This window comes from Salvelinus sp. IW2-2015, linkage group LG25, assembly GCF_002910315.2.
Source record: "Salvelinus sp. IW2-2015 linkage group LG25, ASM291031v2, whole genome shotgun sequence".
In the NCBI taxonomy this organism is placed as follows: Eukaryota; Metazoa; Chordata; class Actinopteri; order Salmoniformes; family Salmonidae; genus Salvelinus; species Salvelinus sp. IW2-2015.
The window spans coordinates 4,669,063-4,686,625 of NC_036865.1; the positions used below are offsets into that span (position 1 = coordinate 4,669,063).

Consider the following 17,563-nt stretch of genomic DNA (forward strand, 5'->3'; position numbering starts at 1 on the left):
TAACTATTTTACATGTCCAACTGTTCTGAATCTGTTTCATGAGTTGAAGCGTGAAAATGTTCACCCAACTGTCATATTACAGTACCAGTCAAAAGTTTGGACACACCTACTCATTCAAGGGTTTTTCTTTGACTATTTTCTACATTGTAGTAACCAAAAAAGTGTTACACAAATAAAAAATATATTTGGGATTCTTCAAAGTAGCCACCTTTTTCCTTGATGATCGCTTTGCACACTCTTGGCATTTTCTCAACCAGCTTCACCTGGAATAATTTTCCAACAGTCTTGAAGGAGTTCCCACATATGCTGAGCACTTGTTGGCTGCTTTTCCTTCACTCTCATCCCAAACCATCTCAATTGGGTTGAGGCCAGGTGATTGTAAAGGCCAGGTCATCTGATGCAGCACTCCATCACTCTCCTTGGTCAAATAGCTCTTACACGGCCTGGAGGTGTGTTGGGTCATTGTCCTGTTGAAAAACAAATGATAGTCCCACTAAGCGCAAACCAGATGGGATGCTGTGGTAACCATGCTCGTTAAGTGTGCCTTGAATTCTAAATAAGTCAGTGTCACCAGCAAAGCACCCCCACACCACCTCCTCCATGCTTCAGGGTGGGAACCACACATGCGGAGATCATCCGTTCACCTACACTGCGTCTCACAGACACAGCGGTTAGAACCAAAAGACAGATTTCTAACGGTCTAATGTCTATTGCTTGTATCTCTTGGCCCAAACAAGTCTCTTATTGGTGTCCTTTAGTAGTGGTGGTTTCTTGGCGGCAATTTGACCATGAAGTCCCGATTTACAGTCTCTTCTGAACAGTTGATGTTGAGGTGAGTCCGTTAACATTTATTTGGGCTGCAATTTCTGTAGCTGGTAACTCTAATGAACTTATCCTCTGCATCAGAGGTAACTATGGGTTTTCCTTTCCTGTGGCGGTCCTCATGAGACAGTTTAATCATAGCACTTGGTTTTTGCGACTGCACTTGAAACGTTCAAAGTTCTTAATTTTCCGCATTCCAGGTGACTACCTCATGAAGCTGGTTGAGAGAATGACAAGTGTGCAAAGCTGTTAAGACAAAGGGTGTCTCCTTTGAAGAATCTCAAATATTTCGATTTTTTTGGTTACATAATTCCATGTGTGTTGTGTTGATGTCTTCACTATTATTCTACAATGTAGAAAATAGTTTTAAAAAGAAAAACCCTTAAGTACAGTAGGTGTGTCCAAACTTTTGACTGGTATTGTATATATGCATTTGGGTCCGAATCCAGAGCGTCCCTTAAAATAATTAGCCGAAAATAACAAATGGCAAGCTATCCATATTTTAATGAGTCCAAACAATCATTCACAAACTCATCCCATAAAGCAAGAATTACATTTTGGGGAAGGTCATTCAGCAAATCATGATCATTGTATTGACTCCTGAGAACTTTCAGGCACAAGATGGGGAGAATAAAATATGGTCTCAAAATGCCCTATTTACATATACTTTCAGTACCAGATCCAACATGTTCATCTAAAAACTACAACATTTGGTCTAGAGTAAGGGGAGAAAAGTCAACATTGGCGTAGCATATTCTGCATTAGTTCAAATTTACCTGGATTGAATCCCAAACGTAAACAGTACTTCAATGGAGTTCAAGGCAGTAACATACAAAGCACTGAAAACATCCCACAGTACAATTAGTCGTGGATTTTTTTTTGCCAGGATTTAAAATGTTCTTATCAAGAAATTGCAAATATGACAACTGATAAAAAGCTTAACCTGATCTCCCAACACTGAAGCAAAAAAATCTAAATACAAACCCAGTGCTATGCAAAAAGAACAAAAACTTTTGTACATAAGTTTTATTAAGTTGAACTTTTCAACAACAAAAAAATTGCTTTTCTGGTATCAAAATGAAAAATGTTTGTTCCACATAACATATTTTTTTATTTCCACACCGGATGGGTGTTTGTGATTAAGGCTCGTTACCATTGAGACTCTTCTGTTGTTCGGTCCTGCTCCTGCGAAGCATGTCTATGTGCTTGGCTCTCATCCATCCATCCCGGGAAAGGGTGGTCTGTCCCAAACTTAAGGAGAGCAACCTGGGGACAAACGTWATGCCGACTTAGCTACAGAAAACAATTGCTTAACTTGAGCATGTTATGCTGAATTAAGACGCCAGGACAAGTATGGCTGAATAACTTCCACGTACCTTGCGACAACAAGCATCCTATGCAGGTCCTCTGCGGTGACGCTCTGGGGGTCATCTTTGCGCATGTCAACAAAGTCATCCTCAACTGCCTGTGGAAAACAGTAACAAGGCAAGTGAATAAGATTGAACAAAAATAAGAAACAAATAGGCTCATTTCTGAAGAAAATAGAGGGAGTGGTCAGAGTAACCACAGGTCTTGGAAACCTGATATCTTACCACGACATTAAACAAAACACCTCGACTGAGCTTTAACTATTCAATGTTGCTCTCAGCACAGAAGCTGGGTTCATAACAAAAGGTTAGGAAATCAGAAAAAAAAATCTAAAGTAGCATTCACCTTGGTGACCTCATCAGAGATGCTGTAGTCGAGGGTACGGGCCAGACTCAGGTACACGCGGAACTTGTTAATCTGTGACGTGAACTGTGCCATGTGGATGGTAGTGAGATACTCCTCCATGTTGGGTGGGGTCACCTGGGGCTGTAGGGGCACCTGGCAGTCCGACTGTGGAATGGGAGCAGAGATTCTATGATAAACACATCCGGGGGGGGGGGGGGTTATTTCCTGTAACAGCAGGAGAAAGATTCAGACCATCCAGTCAATGGGAGTGTGGCAAATATGTTGACGAGGTATTTGCAGGAAGTCCCCATGTCGAGGGCTTGATTTCAAACCTCTGGTGCTGGTAAGCACTGGTTCACTTAAACAGAGTTGGTGTGTATATAAAACTTCAGCAGCTCATTTCACATTCACAACACGTACTCATCATCGACAGGAAGATGAACTTGTGACCATCTGCTCCCACAGTTGCTTATGACACATTCACCCTGCCCGTCACTGTGGCATGGCCTGATAAGACGGCCCTATCCTGACGCCTCTGACCAGGATTGTCCCGGTGGCACAGCTGCAGCCATAGCAACTCCATTCGACCAACACACAGAAATAGCACACGGCGCATTCCTTTGGCCGTTTGCAACACAGCGAGGCCAAGTTCTAAAGCCAGACCCACGGCGCTGCTAGGGGGCTGGGGTGACCAATGGGCAGCGAGAGGGGGCAGCATGATGGCGCTGGTTGGAAACAAACCCATGGCATTGGACACGTGTCAGTCTCCTGACATCCTGGTTGAAACCTAACCCCTGCACGCACGCACGCCGACACACACACACACACACACGGGCCCCTCTTACGCCCTCTGGTGTGTGGGTCTTGCCTCCTCAGACCTTTTTTTTGTTGTACTCACCGGCAGCAGCGATCGGCCCTCTGATGTGACGAGCACGTTAATATTGCAGGGGAATTCCATCTGGTGGTAGTTGAAGTCATAATCAACCTTCTGCCAAGAGATCAGGTTCCCCAGGGCAGTGATGTTCCGCACACCTACGGCACACACGGATATCTATGGACATCTCGCCACGGCACATAGCTTATTCAACGGATTACATGACCATTGCACTACCGCAATTGGTAAACCAAATGAATTCATTAATATACCCCACGGACTTCGCACACAAAAGCTAGGAGGCACTCCGATACCTGCTGCGCGCTCGTCTTAAAATGTGTTCCCAGTCGCCATAGTTCTTTCGCGCTGCCCAGGAACAACCTCTTGTCCCTACCACCTATCCCCACTTGTGGAGATCTGAGAGGATACAGCAGGTACAAGCAATGTGGGAAATTCCACCTAGCCTATCAGAGGGCAAGGTGGAGCAATCGCCACATTATGAACACCTATCAAATCCTCTCAGATCTACACAAGTGTCCGAGCTTAAAAGTTGTTTCCGGGCAGGGCCTCAGTTTCTTGCCCTAGTGGCTCAGGGCCAAAGCCCTAGTTGCTGCCCAATGCGGCCCATAGTTCACAGTGCCCCGTCCTCTTACCTGAGCTGTCCAGTTGACCCTGCTCCAGCTGCGTCTCATCAAGGAAGAGGGAGGTGTTCCTGGCCAGCTGCAAGGCTCCACTCACCAGCCGGTTGGCCACGTAGTCCTTCTTAGGCACCAGACGTATGCTGTTCATTGTGTGGAGGCTCATACTGAGACGGTATGACTACCGGGGAGAAGAAAAACAGTAACCAAAGTTACTTTAACGTACATTGATAAACTGTCGGTTCAAGTCTTGTAATGTATGTTGTGTGACACATTCTATTTGTGCAATGTACACTACATGACCAACGTCGCACATCTCATTCCAAAATCACAGGGATTAATATGGAGTTGGTCTCCTCTTTGCTGCTATAACAGCCTCCACTCTTCTGGGGAGGCTTTCCACTAAATGTTGGAACATTGCTGCGGGGACTTGCATCCATTCAGCCACAAGAGCATTAGTGAGGTCGGGCACTGATGTTGAGCGATTAGGCCTGGCTCGCAGTCGACGGTCCAATTCATCCCAAAGGTGTCTGATGGAGTTGAGGTCTGGGCGGTGGTGCAGGCCAGTCAAGGTTTTCCACACCTATCTCAACAAACCACTTCTGTATGGACCTCGCTTTGTACATGGGGGCATTGTCATGCTGAAACAGTAAAGGGCCTTCACCAAACTGTTGCCAGAAAGTTGGAAGCACAGAATCGTCTAGAATGTCATTGTACGCCGTAGCGTTAAGACCTCTCTTCACTGGAACTAATGGGCCTTGCCCGAACAATGAAAAACAGCCCCAGACCATTATTCCTCATCCACCAAACTTTACAGTTGGCAWTATGCATTGGAACAGGTAGCGTTCTCCTGGCATCCTCCAAACCCAGATTCGTCCATCGGACTGCCAGACGGTGAAGCGAGATTTATCACTCCAGAGAACGCGTTTCTACCGCTCCAGAGTCCAATGGCGGCAAGCTTTACACCCCTCCAGCCGATGCATGGCATTGCGCATGGTGATCTTAGGCTTGTGTGCGGCTGCTCGGCCATGGAAACCCATTTCATGAAGCTCCCAATGAACAGTTTATGCCAGTTTTATTGCTTCTTTAAATCAGGACAACAGTTTTCAGCTGTGCTAACATAATGCTGATAATGGGCCTCTGTACACCTATGTAGATATATATATATATATATATATGTTTTTTATGGTATATTTTTATCTGCCGTTTCCAGCTACAATAGGCATTTACAGCATTAACAATGTCTACACTTTATTTCTGATCAATTTGATGTTATTTTAAAATGGACAAAGGACATTTCTACGTGACCCCAATCTTTTGAACGGTAGTGTATGTTTGCAAGCACATTTCTCTATGGGATATGTACACATTCAAACTGTCAAACTCCAAAGCCACTCCCCTCAGATTTGGAACAACCCTCACGCCCATGGATCCCTAATTGTCATCCGAGAGATCTACAAAGTATGCCTTCTTTCAGTATTGCCAGACTCTAATCTAATACTTACCTTACGTGGAAGGATCAATTAATTTATTCATGGCAATGAAGAAACTCTACTGTCATACTTCTGGCTGGAGTTGCATGTCAGTGTTCGATTCAATTTTCAATCTCAAATATTAGTGGCGCTCAATTCAGAATCTCAAACAACAGTCAAACCAGTCGATTTAATATGGGCCACGATAAAGAATATTAACTCACACAAGGCACCAGCTGTTGGATGATCTGATAGAGTCGCTCTGTGTAGGAGTTGAGCGGGCAGCCACTCAGATTCAGGGTGAATTTACCCAAAGGCAGGACATCCCGTCTGGTATACCTGTGATGACAGAGACCCACACAATCACTATCGGGAACCACCTTGGAGCTTGTTACAATAAAGAGTAGCGGTGGTACTTAATATGGCACTACAGATAGAGAAAGAAAATATACATCATATATCTCTTGGCGAGGTTTCCCGGACCCAGATTAAACCTAGTCCTGGATTAAAAATCATTCTCAAATGGAGAACGTCCATGAAATGTTTTAAGCCGGGACTAAGCTCACGCTGGGTTTTGGGGAAAACCATCTCTTTGTGTATGGAGTGCACACGCACACGTTAGAGATGAGGTGCAGTAAGAGGTACTCGGCAGCCAGTCCGTCTCCCAGAAGAACGTGAGTGAGGTAAGCGAGCAGATCTGCCCTCACAGATGCCATCTCAACCAGGAAAGAGGATACAACTGAGAAGGTGACACACACAATTTTAAAACAGACACTCCACATAACAGTTAAGGAACCCTATAATTTGATTTGAGAAAAAAAAGCATACAAAAATCAGGTCCAAACTCAGATTTTTCCGCATAAATCATTCATTGATGTCAGTGGGAGAATTGCACCACCCTCAGTGAATACAAGTAAATGTATATTGTGATGTGTCCTAGTCTTACAGGCGCTTTGGTCCTCTGTGGGAGCAGAGGGCAGAAGAGGGTTGTTGTGTTGCAGGGGGCGGGCGTACAGCATGTGGAGACGGGGCACCAGTGAAGCAGGGGGGTCATGAGCTCTCTGTTCCTCTGGAGTCTCCATACTCTCGGCGGGGTTTAGCAGCAACGACGAGGGGTCTCTGTGTGGATACACAATGCGGTGAGCAATACGGACGCACAAAACGCAACTAGAACGAAACAGACCTCATTTAAAAAACAAACTCAAGCGCCTTACTTTTCGTCGCCCAGCACAGTCAGGACTGGGTTGACGGAGAGAATCCCGTAGATCTCCAGTGTGTCGTTCAGTTTGAAGCTGTCCAACCCCTCGTAGACCTGTCGACAGAGCAGCTGGTGAGTCAGAGTCAATGGGATCTTTGGGATCACTTGACTATTCTGACACACAAATAGGGCTAGTCCCCTGAAACAGCTTGGTTACAGAACTTAGGCAAAATATAATATAAAATCAACCACTGGACAGGCCGGGCCTGAAAATCACCCAGGAAGACTTTGTTTGTTTTACCTTCACTAGACAGGCTGGCCCCCTCTCCCCCGGCAGGGGGAAGTTGAGGTCCAGATGGGAGGAACAGTCTGAGGGGGCAGTTGTCCGGCTGGAGGGGGCTTCGGTCTCCTGCCGCTTGGAGTCCCCGTTGCCATGGGGCTCTGTAAATAGAAGAGAGAACGGTTGGTACAGTGGTTTCTCAATGAAAAAGTTGAGAGTTTATGCCGCGACACTGTGGCAGATAGTGGTAAATTGCGTCATTCCATCATTGCGCCACACTACCACAAGGGGGAGTTAAGAACACCGATTATGCTTCTGGTTTTTCTCCCTCGAAAAACACAGAAAGAAATCTAAGATCACAAACTGGCTTTATTTACCACATTATGGAAATACCGATAGCCCCTCTTGATGAAGGGAGTTTCTGAAACATGGAGTCCTTCTTTGCTGATGTGAAGAAGAAACTGAAGGAGTCCTGCGAGGATACGGACGGAAAAAGGTTGCTCGTATTGTCAAGAGCTGAGCAATTTAATTTGTTTTATTTATTAAAACGTACTTGTTTATTTAGACAATTGAATGTATTTGTTTAAGCTTGGCATATTTAGTAGGCTATTTTGGGGCATAAAGCTATATTTGCCAGCATAAAGCTCAGTGACTCACTCATTTGTGGCTCTGGCTCAAAATAAGACATTCTTTCTGATGGTAATTTTGTTTTTGTTTTATTAGACTAAGTTAATCTGCTCAATTATTTGTGACATTATGGTTACAATGAAGAATGTAAACGAAAGAAATCAAATAAATCCTATGCATAATCAGATGTGTTGGGAGCTGTAATTTTCCTTTATTTTTTTTTTACATTACAAAAACACACAAACGACAACATCACACCCGCTCAGCTCCACATGCTCACACCCCCATCTTCAGCACGACTCTCCACCACATGGCCTCAAACGGCACCATGTCGTTTCTCTCCGTTGCCCACGCACTTTCAACATTTAGATAATAAAGCATTTGGCCTTTCCGTCGTGTTAATGGAATATTGGTTGATTTCCAGTTAAGTATACATTTTTTTCTTCTTCAAGATGATTGACAAGTAAAGTATCCTCCAAACCCATCGGGTAATCTCACTGCATGCACCTTCATATACCACGTCTTGAAGTATGCTGACGGACAGATTAAAAAGTACATTTCCATTGTAATACTTCCGACAGCCAACTTTCTAACTCCGCCCATAACTTTTAGACTTCATAACATTGCAAGGCGGCATGGATTATTTTAACCTAAGGAAAAATGAACCCGGTAATCTAATTTAATTTACTGCCGACCTAAGACCGATGGGTTTAACCTTCTGAATGAATGATTATACTCAAGAAAAAAGCTGACTTTCCGTGTTATGGGATTTTTATGAATAATGATTAAATTATGTATACATTTAACGTAGAACTATAACTACCCTGTCATTGTATGATTTTATGAAATTTATTAGAATCATACATCTATAAATCTGATGTGTGTAGTTTTAGTCAGAATTAGGACAAGGACTTTTTGTTCCTTTTTAGTATGTAAGCAGGGTGCAATTGTGAGACAATGTATGAGGAGGAGAGGAGCTATCGACAGACAAGCTCTACTACTGTGTTCCTTACAGGACATTCTGTCCTCACCCAGGAAGGGGAGAGACCTTGGGCTTGTAGTAGATTGTATAACAGGTGGCAGACAATGTATGACAGGAACACTTGTGAACTATATTGTCATTGTTTCTGAGAGGGACATTTATGACAAAATGTGAGGTATATAGACCAATGTACAGGAAATGATAGGCAGAACGTTCCCGTAAATAAACATTTGACTATTGTAGACTGGGTCTGTGTCTGTTTTTATTTCTATCAGTATCCTACAAATCCTGATATAGCAGACTGAGTCATTTAATTGGTTAAAGAACATGAGAACTTAATTCTCCTAACAATCCGTTACCCAACAAAATAACAAATTGATTTAGCCTAAATGCTTACGTGATTATAATTCCTCTTTTCCTGCATTAATTCATTTGTCTGCATGTCTATTCAACATTTGGCTGAACAGAAACAACACCTCGATATATCTTTTCTTCCACAATGCGGCACATTGACAATTCAAAATCGCTTTGAAAAGAGCCTTCTAATATAGCTAAAGCTACTAAAACAAAACTTTCATCACTCTGATTTCATCAAATCGCTGTGCAGGAAAAGGATGTCATTCAACGTGCCTGGTCGCAGGCTGGCTTCTCTCTAACACCACAAATCTATCTGTAGGTGACGCTTCATCCTTTGGAGCCACATAGTTATCTAGTGAAGAGTAGGCTGTTTGGCAGAGGCAAGTGTGGCCTCTGACGCAACTGCGGAAATCAACGAGATTCATAAGTATTTTTTCACAGAAGCTGGCCTTATTTTATCTGCAGTTTTAAGCTGGGAACTGTCCCACTCCATGGTGAATAGCACCCTCCCCACGAGAACCCATTCATATTTAAATTTAAAAAAAATCTGAATCCACATGTCAAGTGTAATTGTGCCATTGTATTTACCCAAGTTTCCTCTCAACTCTGGGACCACCCACCAGCTGTTTTTTTTTTGCCCGATTCAGGACTCTAGCGCAAGAGGAGAGAGAGACTATTGGACAGAAAAATTCCCACCTCCATTAATTTACAAAGGGTTAGTCTAATAGCTCGGCTAGGTGTGAAAAATCCCCCAATTTGTGCTACAGTTTAGGATACATATTACCGACTGACCTATTTTAAAGTGCAGCCAAACGGCCAAAAAGGGCAAACTTGAAATGAATTCAAGGCTGAAGTCCTCTAAAGTTTTACATTTCTAACACAATATCACAGACCTGATTTTCCCGAACAAAAAAATGCATCAACCCCTAAAAATAATTCAAACAAAATGAGCTGTAGTGAGAGAGAGACTGGGAATGCTAAAGATTATCAGAAATAATGTGTCTTTAACCCTTCTTTATAGTACAACTTATTTTGAACGAAAGCCACAAATGAGTGACTTACTCAGTCCTACGCGGAAAAATAAGTCCACGGTTCTGAAACAACCTTCAATGTGCCATTGAATTGGAGCCTTTCCCTATATGTTACTTTGTGCACAATAGCAAATTGAGGAGAGAGTAAACACCAACCTAATTAGGTCTACAAATCAATAGCCTAACTTAAATGCGCCTGGCTTTATAAATCATCCATATCTACAGGAATAAGACAGATCCTGCTTCCGTTGCCTGTTTGAGTTTAATAGCCTACTGATTCCGTGAGCACCAAGCCTCACGCAACTTCAAAATGTTGGACAAAGCAATTTCTCAAGTCCGGCTGTTTTTAAAATCATTGCTATGCTGTAATAAAGGCAGAAAATAATATGGAAGCAGCTCTCGCTCCTCTACCTCCTTGTTCTTTATCTCCTTATTGTTATTACAATTATGATCATTAATATAATAAGTAATGTCTTCACGCATTTTATAACCACCTGCTGTAGACCTAAGAGCGCATCCTGTTTAGCCTCAATAGCATAACTTGCTATGCGTGACGCATCTCCAGTCATAAGAGTTCCACCTAGTCGACAGATATTTAGAGACCTCATATACTGTCCTAACAGTTAAGAGTTACCAGTAGGTGTTGATTATAAGAAAAAAGGTAGTGAATCAGTGGTTCCTGCGCCACAGACAGACAATTGCTTTGGAGTTGGTGAACATTTTTTATATGATCAACACCATAAATAATCTCGACCTATACGCAACAGTATCTCTTGTGCTTTTGACTAGGATTTTACACGAGGCCTAATTCACACGATATGCCCGAAAATACTAATAACCACTAGGCTAATAAATAATCACATTTTCTTTTCAAATATTTAATTAACTTATGTTACTTCAAGTTATTCATTTAGAGCGCACAGAAAAGCGATTTAGAGTTGAACGGGACTGTCGAGTGTGTTGATATTAACGGTAATATTATCAAAGTTCCTCTTTCAACCGGCATACCGCTGTATGATACAGTGCATTGCCAATCACATCACTCAAAAATATCAGAATTGTGGACCTCCCGAGTGCTGCAGTGGTCTAAGTAACATAAGCTACGTCACTACAGATCCTGGTTCGATCCCAGGCTGTGTCGCAGACGGCAGCGACCGGGAGACCCATTTGGCGGCGCACAATTGACCCAGCCTCATCCGGGTTAGGGGAGAATTGGTTAAATAAGGTTATGAATACCAACATATCAGGCAATAATTAAGAGCATGCAGCTGAGTTCACAGCTGGCGATGCCTCAACTGCAGAACAGGTGTTACGTTACAGCCTTATTTTAAAATGTATTAATCTACACACAATACCACGAGGACAAAGAACAAACATTTTTGTAAATTTATGAAAAATATAAAAACAGAAATTTCACATTTACATAAGTATTCAGACCCTTTACTGAGTACTTTGTTGAAGCATCTTTGGCAGCGATTACAGCCTAAATTCTTCTTAGGTATGACACTACAAGCTTGGCACACCTGGATTTAGGGTGTTTCTCCCATTATTCTCTGCAGATCCTCTCAAGCTCTGTCAGGTTGGATGGGGAGCGTCGCTGCACAGCTATTTTCAGGTCTCGCCAGAAATGTTCGATCGGGTTCAAGTCCAGGCTCTGGCTGGGCCACTCAAGGAAATTCAGACACTTTCCCGAAGCCACTCCTGCGTTGTCTTGGCTGTGTGCTTAGGGTCGTTTTTCTTTTGGGAAGGTGAACCTTCACCCCAGTCTGAGGTCCTGAGCAGGTTTTCATCAAGGATCTCTCTGTACTTTATACCGTTCATCTATGCCTTGATCCTGACTAGTCTTTCAGTCGCTGCTGCTGAGAAACATCCCCACAGCATGATGCTGCCACCACCATGCTTCACCATAGGGATGGTGCCAGGTTTCCTCCAGATGCGACGCTTAGCATTCAGGCCAAAGAGTTCAATCTTGGTTTCATCAGACCAGAGAATCTTGTTTCTCATGGTCAGAGTCCTTTAGGTGCCTTTTGGCAAACTCCAAGCGGGCTGTCATGTGCCTTTTACTGAAGAGTGGCTTCCGTCTGGCCACTCTACCATAAAGGAATGGATGGAGTGCTGCAGAGATGGTTGTACTTCTTAAAGGTTCTCCCACCTCCACAGAGAAACTCTGGAGCTCTGTCAGAGTGACCATTGGGTTCTTGTTCACCTCCCTGACCAAGGCCCTTCTCCCCCAATTGCTCAGTTTGGCTGGGCGGCCAGATCTAGGAAGAGTTTTGACGGTTCCAAACTTCCTCCATTTAAGAATGATAGAGGCCCACGTGTTCTTGGGGACCTTCAATGCTGCAATCCTGTCTCGGAGCTCTACGGACAACTCCTTCGACATCATGGCTTGGTTTTTGCTCTGACATGCACTGTCAACTGCAATCAAGTTGTAGAAACAGCTCAAGGATGATCATTGGAAACAGGATGCACCTGAGCTCAATTTTGAGTCTCATAGCAAAGGGCCTGAATACTTATGTAAATAAGGTTTGTTATATTTTTTTATATATAAATTTGCAAAAATTTCTATAAACACGCTTTCGCTTTGTCATTATGGGGTATTGTGTGAAACTCCCCAAATACAGGTGTGCCAAGCTTGTAGCGTCACACCCAAGAAGACTCGAGGCTGTAATAGCTGCCAAAGGTGCTTCAACAAAGTACTAAGTAAAGGGTTTGAATAGTTTTATAAATTTGCAAAAACGTCTAAAAACACGTTTTTGCTTTGCCAATATGGGGTATTGTGTGTAGATTGATTTAATCATCCATTTTAGAACAAGGCTGTAACAAAATGTGGAAAAAGTCTAGGGGTCTGAATACTTTCCGAATGCACTGTGGAAAGTATTCAGACCCCTTGAATTTTCCCACATTCTGTTAGGTTGCGCGCTCCGTTGCATCAGTCGGTCTTCACTTGTAGCCTGCGAGAAGCTGCGATGCCTGCGAGAAGGACCCGATCACGTGATGGGCATTGGCTAATAAGAATTGAGATATCTGGCGATTGGCAGCACAGAAGGAAATGTATTACTGGAAAAAAGTCAGACCATTTGGAACACAACAAATACAACAATACTACAGGCAAGATTAACAACAGTCGTATGCATTCGTGACGGCAATTTCTTCAGCCAACATGCAGTTCATTTGTTGTTTAATTATTCAAGGCTCCCTTTGTTACTTATAACTAAAATGCTTGAATGAAATGATCAGACCAAAAGATGACAACAGTTCACCAGACAAGACGAACGTCTGACATTCTAATCAATATCACAGACCAGATTTGCCCCGACGAAAATTAATCGAAGCCCAACCAACAAAACGACCTTATAATAGGTCATGACGTATATACTGTGTATCCAATGGAAAGCATACAGTATTTGTTCATCAACATATGTGTTTTTGTTAGGATAAAAATACTAGATGGAGCAGACGTGCTCAAAGATGCCCTCTGGTGTTTCAAATGAGCATTAATGGCAAGCACTGTGACTCACCGAAGCATAACACAGCATACTATACTGCGGTATGATGCAACTTTWAAAATGAGGAACCACTGTAGTACTGCTAAAACTGAGTCTTCAACCTGGCTGAACCAGCCAGGGTCATGTTCACTAGGCATGAAACTAAAGAGAAAAAAACAGTCCAAACCGGGGAGGTACTATCTGAATGCATGTCGTTTAAAAAGAAAAGGTTTTGCTACAGTGTGCCCTAACGAACATGACTCAAACATGCATCCAAGTAAAGCAGTCCTTAAGGGGTGTGTACCCACCCGTGTGCGGTTCTCTCTGCTTCTGGGGTTGTGTGTCCATGTCGTCATCGTCCTCTTCGTAACTGCGCTTCTGTCTGCTTGGGACATAGGAGGTGGATGGGACAACTCTTGCCTGACTAGAACAGCCGTAGCTGTGTGGCAGAGTTAAGAACAACTTCATAGCTTGAGACAGGCATTTAGGCAAACCACTGCACCTACACAAAGTGTGAGCAAAAATCTGACTCATTTCAACAAACAACAAAATATGGATAATCACAGAGCGTACTGCATAATCATATTCATAGACTCAAAGCCAAATTTGGACCAAAAAGTCAGAGGAGGATAAACCCCTCTTTTGACAGACAGCCAAATTAAAATGCTTTGTTGAATATACAGTGTATTATTTGGAAAGTAATCAGACCCCTTGACTTTTACCACATTTTGTTAGGTAGTCTTTTTCTAAAATTGATTAAATTGTTCCCCCCCGCTCAATCAATCTACACACAATACCCCATAATGACAAAACAAAAACAGGGTGTGTGAAATTTTGCAAATGTATTAAAAATAAAAAACTGAAATATCACATTTACTTAAGTATTCAGACCCTTTACTCAGTACTTTGTTGAAGGACCTTTGGCAGCGATTACAGCCTTGAGTCTTCTTGGGTATGACGCTACAGGCTTGGCACACCTGTATTTGGGGAGTTTCTCCYATTATTCTCCGCAGATCCTCTCTAGCTCTGTCAGGTGTGATGGGGAGCGTCGCTGCACAGCTATTTTCAGGTCTCTCCAGAGATGTTTGATCGGGTTCAAGTCCAGGCTCTGGTGGGGCCACTCAAGGAGATTCAGACACTTTTCCCAAAGCCACTCATAAGTTGTCTGTTGTCTTAGCTGTGTGCTTTGGGTCATTGTCCTGTTGGAAGGTGAACCTTCACCCCAGTCTGAGGTCCTGAGCGATCTGGAGCAGGTTTTCATCAAGGATCTCTCTGTACTTTGCTCTGTTCATCTTTCCCTCGATCCGGACTAGTCTCCCAGTCCCTGCTGCTGAAAAACATCCCCACAGCATGATGCTGCCACCACCATGCTTCACCGTAGGTATGGTGCCAGGTTTCTTAGACGTGACGCTTGCCATTCAGGCCAAAGAGCTCAATCTTGGGTTTATCAGACCAGAGAATCTTGTTTTTCATGGTCTGAGAGTACTTCAAGTGCCTTTTGGCAAACTCCAAGCAGACTGTCATGTTCCTTTAACTGAGGAGTGGCTTCRGTCWGGCCACTCTACCATAAAGGCCTGATTGGTGAAATGCTGCAGAAATGGTTGTCCTTCTGTAAGGTTCTCCCATCTCCACAGAGGAACTCTGGAGCTCTATCAGAGTGACCATCATGTTCTTGGTCTTCACCCTGAACAAGTCCCTTCTCTCCTGATTGCTCAGGAGGCCAGCTCTTGGAAGAGTTTTGGTGTCTCCAAAATTCTTCCATTTAAGAATGATGGAGGCCACTGTGTTCTTGGGGATCTTCAATGCTGCAGATTTTTGTTTTGTACCCTTCTTCAGATCTGTGCATCAACACAATCCTGTCTTGGAGCTCTACGGATAATTCATCCGACCTCATGGCTTGGTTTTTGCTCTGACATGCACCATCAACTGTGGGACCTTATATAGACAGGTGTGTGCCTTTCAAATCAAGTCATATCAATTGAATTTACCACAGGTGGATTCCAATCAAGTTGAAGAAACATCTCAAGAATGATCAATGGAAACAGGATGCGCCTGAGCTCAATTTTGAGTCTCATAGCAAAGGGTCTGAATACTTATGTAAATCAGATATTTCTGTTTCTTATTTTTTTAAATAAATTAGCAAAAATTTCTAAAAACCTGTTTTTGCTTTGTCATTATGGGGTATTGTGTGTAGATTGCTGGGGATTTTTTTAACGTTTTAATCCATTTTAGAATAATGCTGTAACGTAACAAAATGTGGTAAAAGTCAAGGGGTCTGAATACTTTCCAAAGGCACTGTAGATCACAGCAGAAAGAAAGGATATCTCTTTAGCCCAAGGGCTCTCTCCTGGAATAGGGACACAATAGAAGGTCTGTCTCTCTGCAGTCACAGTGTTTCTGGAGTTCAAATCCACCTGAAGAACACAGGTAATCAAGAGCAGTCATGTGAATTTGAATCTTAAAACACTACCACTCCTGGGTTTAAACTAAATCTACATTGTCGACACCACTTGCTTACTCTGTGTCAAAATGACCTGCKCTGACTTCAATGCAAAGCTCTAATACATTAGCTACGCATCTTTCAAACTAAGGCTGCTGCTGAACTTAGACAATGTTAGAGAGGAGATGAGCTTACCCCACATTCTGTGACATCTTTGTACTTCCCACATCTCAACACCTGAGAAATGTCAGACAGACAACAACTAATGACTGGAGGAAGAGAACAAGATTGGAAAAGCTTTTTCCTACTTACCATATACTTCCACCAATTACAGTAAATTGACTGCACTTTCAACAAGTACATAGACTATGAACTATCTACAAAACTAAAACTGATTGTTTTCACAGGGCTAGTTGAAATGCACCTTGAACATCCTATAATTTCTCAGAGTCTCATTAGCAGATTCCCATGCAGGCAAATGTCTACAGATAACACWGACAGCAGGTGTCTGTGTAATATAGTGCATTCTGCAGCTACTGAAGCAAAGGAATGGAAGAGTTTAAGGTCTTACATTGGTCTTGGTTGAGGGGTCCACAGTCTCATACACTCCCATGTAGAACTCTGGATCAAACATGTCTTGGACCAAACAACGGAATTTCACAAGGCTGTTGGGCTTCAAGTAGTGCAAGGGCACATCGTTTAGCGAAGGTACCTGAAATGAAAACAAACACACTTAGAAAATATGTACAAAGAAAGGGTGTGCTGGATTCTATATTAATTTAAGTGTTTAGTGTGCTGCTAGTTCACAGTGACCAATGTTAGTCAAATGAGAATAAATAGCATTCTTCAGAGGCATTTTAAATGTCCATACCCAGCTATGAGATTCCTTTTCCTTCAGCTGCCCTTTGAAGTATTCCAAAACTTTTGCTTCCCATTCTGGGTTAGAGTTGCTCTGGGCTGCAGGACAACAGAAGCGACAGACAAACCACATCCGCATTATGCATGCTGATCAGCAGAAAGTCACAGCACCATAAACGGGAGACGTAAACATGTGTATTGACCAATCATAAGAAACAACTAACTATTATAATACATAATAGAAATTCAACTAAATATGAATGACCTCCGAAAACATACACCACACTTAAAGCAGTTCCATTTAACATTTGTAAATTATTCCAGTCTCATCAGTTTGTTAATCTGGAAATCAGCTATTTTCAAACTCGTAACTAGCTAGCTAACTGTGGCTAGCGCCGGCTAGCTAGCTAGGTAGCTAAGTTCCTGAGCCAGCATGGTCTCGCTAGCAACAACTCTTCCACGGCATTTGTCTTCTTACCAAACATCGCTTCGACAACGCCCAATGGCTTGTTTATCCAATCGTGAGACGAAGGCATTATTTACCAGTAAATGTTTTGGAAGGCCGATAAAATAAACTACAGAAAATATGAATAATTATTCCTCAATAACTTTCTCCCTTTCTCTCTCTCCTGCACTGCACAGCTCAGTCCGCGTTCACTCTGGCGGGAAAATTGCGTCACTAGAAATTAGAACGCAACGCCCTGGTAGTCGCTGCATCTTTTTAGGGAAATTTTCGACAATATCTGTAATATTATTGCATTTTAAATAATAGCTATGTTACTA

At 42.8% G+C, this 17,563-nt stretch overlaps 1 protein-coding gene across 1 annotated transcript; it reads right to left on the reverse strand.

Moving 5' to 3' along the window:
• Nucleotides 1-1,306: 1,306 nt before the first annotated feature.
• Nucleotides 1,307-17,494, reverse strand: mcmbp (minichromosome maintenance complex binding protein). Its single transcript, XM_070434864.1, has 16 exons — nucleotides 17,259-17,494; nucleotides 16,794-16,879; nucleotides 16,494-16,634; nucleotides 16,118-16,159; nucleotides 15,806-15,896; nucleotides 13,791-13,922; nucleotides 7,019-7,158; nucleotides 6,734-6,831; nucleotides 6,466-6,638; nucleotides 6,135-6,258; nucleotides 5,744-5,858; nucleotides 4,063-4,228; nucleotides 3,434-3,567; nucleotides 2,536-2,700; nucleotides 2,199-2,287; nucleotides 1,307-2,088 (listed from the first exon to the last, which is right to left on the reverse strand). The coding sequence occupies exons 1-16, from the start codon at nucleotides 17,314-17,316 to the stop codon at nucleotides 1,962-1,964; spliced, it is 1,881 nt and encodes a 626-aa protein (XP_070290965.1). The 5' UTR covers nucleotides 17,317-17,494; the 3' UTR covers nucleotides 1,307-1,961.
• Between the last annotated feature and the right edge of the window lie 69 nt (nucleotides 17,495-17,563).